Source organism: Galleria mellonella, unplaced genomic scaffold, assembly GCF_026898425.1.
Source record: "Galleria mellonella isolate WM207_F2 unplaced genomic scaffold, CSIRO_AGI_GalMel_v1 utg65, whole genome shotgun sequence".
In the NCBI taxonomy this organism is placed as follows: Eukaryota; Metazoa; Arthropoda; class Insecta; order Lepidoptera; family Pyralidae; genus Galleria; species Galleria mellonella.
Window position 1 is genome coordinate 11,073,586 of NW_026442138.1, and position 12,412 is coordinate 11,085,997.

Here is a 12,412-nt window from a genome sequence, read left to right on the forward strand (position 1 = left end):
CAGGGTTACTTACTTAGTACTTGTAATATAATAAGTGAATTCAATGTAATGAATATAATTTATAGGAAGAGATAATTAATTATAATTCAATCTGGAATTTTTGTGTGTGTGCGTGCGTGTGTGTGAGCGCGCGCGCGCGCGTGTTTATGTGTGTGTGTGCGAGTATGTGTGCGTGTGTGTATGCGTGTGTCTGTAGGTTTATATTTATATTTGATGAAAATGTATATTAAAAGATGGACATATTGTCCAACTTTATGTCGTTCTTAAAATAGGTATATGAGTCGAATTACTATCATTATCATCTCCCCCTATGGGGGGTTAGTTAGTAGTTACCACACTTGCCTTACGAGTTGGCAACCGCAATTAGGCTTTAATGATGTTTAAAGATTATTATAATACTATTGAAAAAGTGTATAGATGGGATATATATATATTTAAGGACAACCAACAAAGCATACATTTATATCTACTTAAAATACATGATAATATGGTTACATTATAAAATGCCATGCTGTTATTAAGCTGAATAAATTTAACAAAAGAATCTATACAAAGTTCAAATATTTTATGAAAATTCAAATATTCAAAAATTAAATATATATATGCAAAAGAATTGTTAATGATTGGCTATTAAGTAAGACATATGATGAAACTGAACTAATTTATTATTAGTAGTATTTTAGGTTATGTTAGGTTACAGAGGAATAACACCTGAGTCCTCAGGAATGGCAACGCATGGTGGAAATCATGGGCGAAACAGTATACTCTGTTATGTCCATGGTACTGCTCATGCGACGATTACCACTTTACATCAGGTGGGCCGTCAGCTTGTTTGCCATTCTATGTTGTATAAAAAAAATTTTTAGAATAACTTATCCGTTCCATACACTCACAAATTAGACAGTCAAGATTCACTTACAAAATATTATTTGGACAAATTAAATTATTATTGTATTAGTACCTTAAGTTTTACTGTTTCTTTTTTATAAATATTTTGTGTCATTATGCCGTATAGGTAAGAGCACTGCTTATCCTAAAGTGCAGGATTTACCTATTTAGGGAGCAGGGTTTCACCTATATTTAAAATGTTTCTAACATTTATTTTGAAATAAACTTATTATTATTATTGGATAATAACATAACGTGTTATTCCTATTTCAGTTACTAGAGTTATTCGACTCGGAGGACCCACGGGAGCGTGACTTCTTGAAAACCACACTCCACAGGATATATGGAAAGTTCTTAGTACTGCGCGCCTATATACGGAAACAGATCAATAACGTGTTCTATAGGTGAGTGGCACACGTGTTTGTAGACTTTACACATTATTTAGATGGTTTTGAATAATAAAAATAATAAATATGTTATTATATTCTTCATTGATAGAAAGATACCTCTGTCCCATTCGTGTTTCAACCGTGAAGCAGTTGTGTTTGCATGGCTGTGTTTCGGTTTGAAGGGTGGGATATGGCGTGAATTTACTGGGTACAAAGGAATAACACCAGAGTCCTCAGGAATGGCAACGCATGGGGGTATCATGGGCGAAACAGTATACTCTGTTATATCCATGGTACTGCTCATGTCTATAGGCGACGGTTACCACTTTCCATCAGGTGGACCGTCAGCTTGTTTGACATTCTAAGTTGTATAAAAAAAAAAGATAGATAAAGAATTTATTTGCATTACTTACAGCACACAAACAACAACAGACCTTTATGTGTATATTTCAGTCTATATTTATATTACTGTATTTCACTTGAATTATTCACTTGTCATTGTATATTTTTATTTATGGTGCAATAAAGAGTTAAATAAATAAATAAATCGATGCACAATGAAAAAAGATAAAAAAATACATGTACAAAAAATAAAAAAAAAGCAAAATGCATAAAATAAGTAACAATTTTTCCCTTCATGCATGTGCCACAGTAACACAAAATGGCCACAACTCAGCTTATTGCTTTGCCATAAAAAGAGCATAACACTAATATTGCAGTAAAATATACTGTAATAATATTTGGTAGTAATGGAAGCAAAGGAGAATTTCTCTCTAAAAGAGATTTCTTTCAGTCAACCTAATACAGTGGCATAGGTAGTATTGAGTGGGCAGCAGTAGTGCAAAATGTATGTATGTATATGTTTACCACAATAATCCCTTATGAGCTACTCAGAAGCATATGTTTTTTTTTATGGATTATAATGGAATGGTAACTCCTCTGTTGGTTTACCCTGGCGGGGCACCAGTAATTGATGATAGGTGAGAATGAAAAGGCAGGTCAGTCAGCCCATCGTAACGAATGTTGATACATTTTTTATATCGTGATTTATTGATATAAATCGCGATGGTTTCCAGAGGGAACCGCGATAATATCGATCTAACAGGGTATATTGCTAGCAATGGGGCACGCTAATCATTACTAACAATCCCCTTTATTCCATTCGATAGATGTTGTCCTGTCCAAATACTTACATTTTCCTCCCTAAAAATTTAATCGGACTATAAACAAACATTTCAATTAAATTTATCAAATAAGTTCAGCCATTTTCAAGATACGAGACTTAATAGTATATAAGTCTGTTACACGAAGTTTACAGTTTTAGGTAAGTAAGTATACTTTGGATAGATGGCTTATTGAAAAAACTAGAATGTGTTTTTTTGGGTGTTAATGGTGCTTTGTTTAGGCATCCCGTCCTCGCTAATGGATACGGGTGACGGGATGTCTTTTTTGATGAATGCATTATTTTAGTTGGGGCACAATACGGTCGTTTTTTTTTATGGGTGAAAATGGTATGGTAACCCCGCCTGCGTTAACGGGATACGCTGGCGGAGCACCAGTGAAGGGTGATAGATGAGAATGAAAACAGGCCAGTTAGCCCATCCAACTAATCCCAGAAACGGCTTAATTGATTTGAATGCGGTTTTCACTAATACGTTGCGGTTTACTCCAGTTAATGTTTATTTAGTGGTTGTTTTATTTCAATCGGTTTATAAATAAAAAAGTTATATATCAATCTAAAGAATCACATATAAAATGCTATAAAATAACCGATCGGTTGAATTGGTTGAAACTTTTTTTATTATATGTGATTTGATTGATTTTCGAAAATTCTATTCGTGCGAAGCCTGGTGGGTACGCTAGTTGAAAATAATCATTTACTAAAATAACTAATATTGTTAGTTTTCTTGAGTGTATTGTTTCCGTGTACTCGCGTCAACTGCGTCGTTAATAAATTATAGATACATCAATTTACAATTTATTATTGTTCTCGAATATTCTTGAAGGAAAATAAATGTGTTGGATGCATTAAAGCAATCGATTTATATCACATTAGCGGCGCACGACAGATTACAAATGTATTTTAAAACTACGCCTATACATCCTTATTGCTATTCCTACACTGCATTAGTAATATAAATTGCTCCTACTAACAATGTAAACAACAAGTAAGTACTTACCAATAAAGAAAATGTCTTCTTTGTTTTTTTTTGTACATAATTATGTACTTTAGCGATGCGTGAATCCGAATGATTTTGTTTTTCGAATAATTAGTAATTACTAATTTTATAATTCGACTAATAAATTATGAATGAATAATAATTAGTAATATCGGTTTGCTCAATGGTTGACTGGTAGAGAACACCGTCCAGTGTTAAGTCCGCCAAATGTACATAGATTTTTACTGTGCATTAAAGTTTAAATAAATAAATAAATAATATACATTAATATATGGCAATTATTCCATATTCGAATGATTTTATTAATTAGTAACTAATTACAAACAAAGCTGTATGTACAAGAGCGCAAAGCTGCAGACAAACTGCAAAGCAGTTTCGCGGCACTAAGAATATGTACATATCGTCTATGTACTTACATAAATAAAAAAAAAAGATATTCAAATATCCAATGATATGGATTTCCGCAAGATAACACCAAATTTAGTAAAATATTTAAAAACATCATTAACTGTTCTATAATATCTTTTAATTATATTATATTAAAAAAAAACAATTAAAAAAAAATTAGAAAGATAATTTTTCATTTCTGCTCTGTATTCATGATAATGTACATTATAGTTAATATTTGACAGTATAATTGATCCTTAAACATTCGTCAAAGTAATTGCCTGGGGAGATTTTGTCAAATTAGTATTTCCGTGTTGTAATTGGAAACGCACTCGACCCCAATTGATTAGTGAAAGCTGAGAGGGTTCGAATCCTATAGAGGTTTAAATTTGTCCTGCTTCATGCACCATCAAGTTACTTGTAAAGTTGAGAAGTTAAATCTCTCAATCGTATTATTTAAGAATCTCGAATAAACATAAGAATTATTTTGTTTAATTCTGCTACCATTAATACGTGTGTGAGTTCCAACAATCAAAGATTTATCAAGAAGTTTCACAATCTTCCATATTAGCTATCAATCACCGACTGCCATTTTGTTCAGGCACGTTTTGCGACACGTATTTCACCTCTAAACGACGCATCTCCAGACAGATTTATTAGGTCGTTGCTATGAGCCTTGTGTTAACCGTTGGACAACCAAATTGCGAAACGAACCGTATTTGCAGTCACACAAATATTTAGTATAATAATAGTATCGGAATTAAACTAAATAATTTGAATCAAATAATTAGTGATATGGACTTCAGCATGGTAAAATAAATAATCATTTTATTAGGAAAGAAATAGATTCTATATTTGATTTTCTTCTGTGATATCTTTTCTGATTTAATAGAAAAGATTCATTTTTGTATGTCATTTTTTAACCGACTTCAAAAAGGAGGAGGTTTTTAATTCCGTTGTGTATTTTTTTTATATTTGTAACCTCATAATGTCGTCAGTTGTAAACCGATTTGTAATATTCTTTTTTTTTTGTCTGAAAGGATATATTTACAAATTGGACCAATAGAAATTTATTGTTCAATAGAAAATCAGCTCAACAGAAAATAGCTGCCTATGCTCGGTGAAATGTGACTTGTGTGAAATTCGATCGTTATTCTCGTCATTACAGCAAAAGTCGATAAACTGGCTCTGACCTCTCCAATGACGGTTACACGGTTGTCTTTCATATGATTATCCTTCTAATCAAAAATTATCTGAAAGAAATTGCTTAACAATAAGACCTATTCTATGCTTCTTGAAAATCCTTCAACAATTCCTGTAATACGGGTACAATAAAATGTTAAATCTACACTGATATTATATTTTTAGATTCGTATAGTATTAGATTTGTATTTTTGTGTGTATGTATGTTTGTAATGAATAAACTTAAAAACTACTTAACCGATTTCAAAAAATCTTTCACCATTAAAGCTACTTTCACTCTGAGTAACATAGGCTATATTTAGTGCTAGAAAATATTAGGGTTCCTTACTTTAAACTACTACTAAAACTTTAGTAACGTAACTCAAGGTGTAAAAAAAGTACTATAAAATATTTTTCGTCGCATGCGCTGCGAAAACTATTGGTGATAGAACAAAAGTATATTCTACAATATTGAAGAAAATATAAAAAACTTCGCCATACTATATGTCCAACTATTATCATTATGTCACAATCGAATTATCCGTATGTGCAGAAAATATAACAATGTATGCAAGGAGCTTGATATTTTCCAACAATCCTTGCAATGTTACAATTTGTTACTTTAAATTTATAGCCGCCATTCTTTTAATGTATATAATATCGAATGTTACGCAGAGCAGTTATTGGAGTGCAAATTTAATGCCGTTTTATGTAATATTTATTTTATAAATGTATTAATTTGTAATCTGTTGCCTTGCTATAAATAAATAAATAACCACTTTTTAAATGTTGTAAAAATGTTCACCCGTGCGAAGCCGGGACGGGCCGCTAGTAAACAAATAAATCGGTTATAACCAAAAGGATACACCAATTTTGTTTTGTTTAAAAGCTTGTGTCCTATACTATGAAACGCAATTACGAACTTTCGAATTGAAATTTAATATGGATGATGGCACATATTTACAGTATGTTTAATTGAACGTAATGGAAACGTAACCGAGTTTTGTTGACATTAACACAGGAACACTCGCTAAATAAAATTAGTAATAAATCCAAACATTCCATCAATTAGTCGATTTTTTATGTTTTTTTTTTATACAACTTAGAATGGCAAACAAGCTGATGGCCCATCTGATGGAAAGTGGTAACCGTCGCCTATAGACATGAGCAGTACCATGGACATAACAGAGTATACTGTTTCACCCATGATACCCCCCATGCGTTGCCATTCCTGTGGACTCAGATGTTATTCCTCTGTACCCTGTAAATTCACGCCATATCCCACCCTTCAAACCGAAACACAGCCATGCAAACAGAGCTGCTTTACGGTTACAACACGAATGGGACAGAGGTACCAAAGCAAATGACTTTTGTACAAAGTCTCCCTCTGGTTATGTATGTTACTATTGAATATTACTGGACTGTCTTATGATTAGGCCATTTACTCAATTGTTTACACTTTTATTAAGTTCTATTGAAACGAGACTATAATTCCTCCTAATCTTATTTTATTTATTTATTTATTGTATGGGTCTAATCCTTATTAATATTATAAATCTGAAAGTGAATTTTAAACATTCGAAGAAGCAGGTATGTAGGTACTATTTACCTGCGTATTTTATCGCGTTAAGTCCTGATTGTGTATTTAAAATATATAAAATTGAGTTAGTTTGTTTTACCTAATAGCGCCTTAGCGCTATGAAATTTGGTAGTATATGGGCCGAAGATGAATATAGGCTTAATTTTTACCTGGTCACACGGATGAAGACGCGGATAAAAGCTAGTATTACATATTGCTAAATATATTATTTATATATTGGCGTATGTAGGATTATTTGTTCAAGACCTGGCCACTTAAAAAGGCTGCAAATGTGCTCTTAGACACGTTTTTCTGAAGCTTCATTCGTATCCAGGGGGTGGACCCCAGTCATTTCTGGAGTGAACCTCTCGCCCCTTAATTTGCCTATGTAATAGTCCTTTGCCAATCAATAATCTTCACCAATTTAACTGCAATTCTTTCGCAATTTTACCGTCACTTAACAGGTTTAATCTAGTTTTTTTTTTCTCTACACAATACTGAACGGATCCTCAACTGCGCATTATTAAAACATCCAAAACAGACAACAAACATGTCACAAAAAGTGCTTCCCAAGTTTAGCGGCGACAATGGAATGGTACGTGCGAGTGCGGCCAAGAAGTGGGATCGATAATGACCGCCCGTCGACTCGTTGTGACGTGGGTAATGGCCTAATGGCTGTTTGGTCAGGTTCCTTTATCATGCCGCCGCCTTTTGTCATATTTATATTATTCATTACTGGCTACTGTCTGCGGATACGCGTACTAAAGATTATTATAAGATTAAGATAATGTACTAAATCTCACGATGCTACGTGTAATTTTTTTATATTTTACTAGCTCTATTCCGCGGCTTCAATCGCGTGAATCAATATAGAAAGTGTGCCTATGTGCTAAGTTATGATATAACCTACACGTGTACCAAATTTTAATCAAATCCGGTCTGTAGTTTTTACCTGAAAGAGTAGGAAACATCCATGCACGAGAGAGAAACAAGCTGACGGCCTACCTGATGGAAAGTGGTAACCGTCGCCTATAGACATGAGCAGTACCATGGACATAACAGAGTATACTGTTTCGCCCATGATACCCCCCATGCGTTGCCATTCCTGAGGACTCAGGTGTTATTCCTCTGTACCCTGTAAATTCACGCCATATCCCACCCTTCAAACCGAAACACAGCTATACACAACTGCTTCACGGTTGAAACACGAATGGGACAGAGGTACCCATGCAATCGACTTTAGTACAAAGTCTCCCTCTGGTAATCAATTCTCTTAGTTGCTTCTTATGATACCCATGGAACAGAAAGGTGGTCCATTCTATGCGGAGACCACACGACATACATATACACACACGATACATATATATACACGATATACATAAATAATCTAATGTAAAAATTTTTGCCCGCAGGTTTATATATGAAACGGAACATCATAACGGCATCGCGGAACTCCTGGAGATCCTCGGCTCCATCATCAACGGGTTCGCACTGCCGCTGAAGGAGGAACACAAGCTGTTCCTACTCAAGGTAACGTCATACTTTTGTAGAAGTGTCGACATCATTCTTATTTCAGTCTACTATTGAACATAGACTTTTCCCATAGAATAGAAATAATTTAATTAATATGTAATTAATGCTTGAATTCAAGCATTAATTAAATTAATTAATTAAATGATGTAATGATGATGACATCATCACCATATCAGCCTTTAACTGTCCACTGCTGAACATAAGGCTACTCCTTGGGAGGTTTTGCCAGTAGTTGCCATGTTTGGCAAGTGGATTGGCAACTGCAGTCAGGCTTTAGAGATGTTTTAACAAAGATGATGCTGCCCATCCCCCCCCCCCTCCCTTAGTCGGCTCTTACGTCCACGGGAAAGAAAGGGGTGTCCTATTCTATGCCGGGACGACAAAACCATACTGTCACATTATCAAGTGTAATTTATATTATATATATAATATTTTTCTTACAAAAGAAAGTATGTCTAATGAATAATATAATAAATAAAACAAGTGAAATCAAGTCAATTATTTATTTGCACAAACATAGGTTACATACATTACATGGTATTATATACATACATATGAATGACATAAAATACATATAGATATATGAATGTTTTGTTTAATGTATGTATAAAATTAATAAAATCTTGCTGTGAACAGGTGCTATTGCCGCTGCATAAAGTGAAGTCGCTGTCGGTATACCACCCGCAGCTCGCGTACTGCGTCGTCCAGTTCCTAGAGAAGGACCCCTCGCTCACGCAACCTGTAGTTAGGTAAGATTTTTTTTAATAACTGTTAATTTATTTTTTAATGGATGCTAATGGAATGGCAACCCCGCCTGTGCAGGGGCGAAAGGGATTGTTTGTAATGCGACCAGTCCCATTGCTAGCACTATACCCTATAGGGTCAACCTTCATGTGGTCCCCCCTAGAAACCATCGTGCTGCGCAAACGGTGGCGGGGCGCCAGTAAATATTGACAAGTGAGAATGAAAACGCAGGTCAGTTAGCCCATCGTGATGAATACACTTGGGATTCAACACGATGGTTTCTAGGGGGAACCACGTGGAGGTCGACCTGAAAGACTATATTGCTAGCAGTAGGGCAGTTAGTCCCCTTTACTAACAATCTTTTTTTATTTGAAAAGATCCATTTATATATTTTGTACCATAGAAATTTTATGTAATGCAGTTTTTTTCGTTTTGAAATCAAAATAATTTATTTTGCCATAATTGAAGTCGGTTTTTTTATATGTTTAACACAATTTTATTAAAAAAAAAAAGTTTTTAAGTATTTCTGTCTGTTGTCCAGTATAAATAGTACTCATAGAAACTATAATAGAAGCTTATTAAAATTCCTTATTCCCTTTAAATTGTAAATTTTATGCAAAAGAAAAAAAAATACTAAACACGTCAAATAGCTAAAAAAATTATTTTCGGGTTTCCATTGTACTTACTACTTCATTATTTTATATTAAATATTTTAATGTGTCTGTTATAAATTATGTACACAACAATGTATGTATCCAACTGTAAACTCATATTCAAAAAATTTTTCGTTCATATTTTTCGTGGACGATTATGTCACGTGTGCACGTTTTTATCCTCAATTATGTCCGCGTGACCGGGTTATATTGATTGACCGACATAAACAGTAGCCCATCTCTTTCTCCGTATACCAAGTGTCATGACGATTGTTTGATAGACTGGTGTAACGAATAAACACACTTTCACAACCATGGCAATTACTATAAACAGGAAAGATTCGATTTTTTATTTGTTTGTTTGTAATGAATACGTGCGTAACAGGGGTAGATATCTAGTTTATGAATAAATATAATAATTGAATCCTTCTTTGAGTGCAATAATAAAAAGTATTTATTCATTCATTCATTTAGATACAATATACAATTTGATCGGCTAAAACACAATGTTAAAGCATAAATATACAGGCTTTATATGTATATGTAATCATCCTTATAAGAGAATATTCTACTTGTGAACTTAAAATATCCCTCAAAGTAATGTGTGTGATAAAACGACAAAAAAATTTTGATTCTTCCATAGCAACTTTACAGCTGGACGCGCCATTATAGTATGAGAAGCATTTCAATTTCACTCTGTATATATATATATATATATATATATATATATATATATATATATATATATATATATTTCTATATTATATTTCTAGGGCATTATTAAAATACTGGCCGAAAACACATTCCCCCAAAGAGGTGATGTTTTTAAACGAAATGGAAGAGATCTTGGATGTGATCGAGCCAGCCGAGTTCCAAAAGATCATGGATCCGCTATTCAGGCAGCTCGCCAAGTGCGTCTCCAGTCCACATTTCCAGGTAACTTTTTTTTGCAACTTTTTTAACTTCCTTTAATAGTCTTTCCGTTCGAAAGTTGCAACCCAATATCATTTATATTCACCACAACAGGTAGCGGAACGCGCACTGTACTACTGGAACAACGAGTACATAATGTCCCTAATATCGGACAACGCGACACACATACTGCCCATAATGTTCCCATCGCTGTACCGCAACACCAAGAGCCACTGGAACAAAACCATCCACGGGCTGGTCTACAACGCGCTCAAGCTCTTCATGGAGATAAACCAGAAGCTGTTCGACGAGTGCACACAACAGTACAAGCAGGAGAAACAGAAGTAAGTACTAGGCGGTCAGAAGTGACGCACACGTATTTTAAACATAGCGTAATGAGCGAAGTGCGGTATGTATTGATACGACGAAGTTGGTAGTGACGTATATTTCATTTTTATAACAACTGACGTACAGCTGGGTTGTAACTGACCATATTAACAGATAAAAAATATTTTATATACTAAATACAAATTAAGGAAATTAAGATAGAAATGGTGGAGCGACATATTAACCAAGTACGTTCAGGGTTAAATTGGCAATTGTTATACCATTTAATAAACAAATAATTTACTAACTGCACTGCACGCATAAATATGACTCCATAAGCGCTTTCATAAAATACGGCTATTACACATAATATAAAATAAATAGAAGAAGAAAGAGAATGAGTACTAGGCGCGCAGAAGTGACATACACGTGTTTTAAACAAGCTTACATCATTTCGAGAAAGGGCTTTCATAAAAAATTACATGATTTTGACAAACAAGATAGACAGTAGCAAATATTAGGGACGCAGAAGTACCGCATACGTCTATATTTATCTAATAATACGAGCGCTTTTGTAATCACTATTCACTATATAAACAAGAGAAATGAAACTAAGTACGTAGAAGAGACGCACAAGTGTTTTAAACAAACTTACATAATTTTGAGATAACGTAACGAGCGCTCGTACTTGTTTATATAAGTGAATATTTATAATTACAATAAAACAAGTATATTTTTTTTAAGTACAAAAATCTTTGAAATCGCTGTTAACCTAGTCACTATTCACCATATAATAGGTTAGCAATATAAATAATAGAATCAAAAGTGAGTACCTACTAGGCACGCAGAAGTGACGTACACGTCTATATTTAAACAAGTTTAAGTAATTCTAAAATAATTTAACATTTAATTAGCGCTTTTATAATTTATTGTAGCATCGATTCTATTTTTGTATAGCAAAAGAGATGCGATTATATAAAGACATTTTTAAATTTTTATTCACATTCACGTTCTTGTAATTTTCCTGCACGACCATTGTATAATTATATCTAAAACTAAATGAACAGTCAAATGCAAAAATGAATTATTCAAATCCGACTAGTAGATACAGAAATAATTGCGTTCAAACAAATAAATTGCGCTTTATTGTCTCAGTACGAATATAGATTAATTGAAGTTGTAATAAAGTCCAATTTCTATTGTAGAGTATATAATCTACTAGTACATGTCACATGTTTCTGTCGCCTTGGTTGTCACAGAGAACGCGAGCGGATGCTTCAACGCGAAGAGTTATGGCAACAGATAGAAGACCGCGCGGCTACCAACCCCGCGTACCGGACACTAGTCTCGCCCGCCCCCGCGGCCTCACCCGCCCCTGCTTCATTATTAACAGACGATGGGACTCCACTGGCCCCCGGGGCTACGCCAGATCTCTCTTATCAAAGGCTCGAACAGGAATCGCAAGAAGTAAGTAAAAACATGGCTGTCTCAATACTGGTTATGACTGTACTGTTTTTAATGTGATTAAAATGTAATGGTGACTGAATACTGGCAGAGTACCAGTGAGGGATGATAGGTGAGGATGAAATTAGGTCTGTCGGCCTATTGTAAATATTTTACCAGGAACTAACCATAACA

General features: G+C 34.1%; 1 protein-coding gene across 4 annotated transcripts in view; it reads left to right on the plus strand.

Annotated features, from left to right (window-relative positions):
* Nucleotides 1-12,412, plus strand: part of LOC113510955 (serine/threonine-protein phosphatase 2A 56 kDa regulatory subunit gamma isoform-like) — a 71,807-nt gene that overhangs the window by 53,960 nt on the left and 5,435 nt on the right. For 3 of the 4 annotated variants that reach the window (XM_052900588.1, XM_052900589.1, XM_052900587.1), the window contains 6 exons: nucleotides 1,162-1,292; nucleotides 8,018-8,135; nucleotides 8,775-8,887; nucleotides 10,309-10,471; nucleotides 10,562-10,791; nucleotides 12,034-12,241. In XM_052900588.1, coding sequence (XP_052756548.1) covers nucleotides 1,162-1,292; nucleotides 8,018-8,135; nucleotides 8,775-8,887; nucleotides 10,309-10,471; nucleotides 10,562-10,791; nucleotides 12,034-12,241 — 963 coding nt within the window. Of the gene's footprint in view, nucleotides 1-1,161; nucleotides 1,293-8,017; nucleotides 8,136-8,774; nucleotides 8,888-10,308; nucleotides 10,472-10,561; nucleotides 10,796-12,033; nucleotides 12,242-12,412 lie in introns of those variants that run through there. The other variant, XM_052900590.1, reaches the window with a different exon arrangement.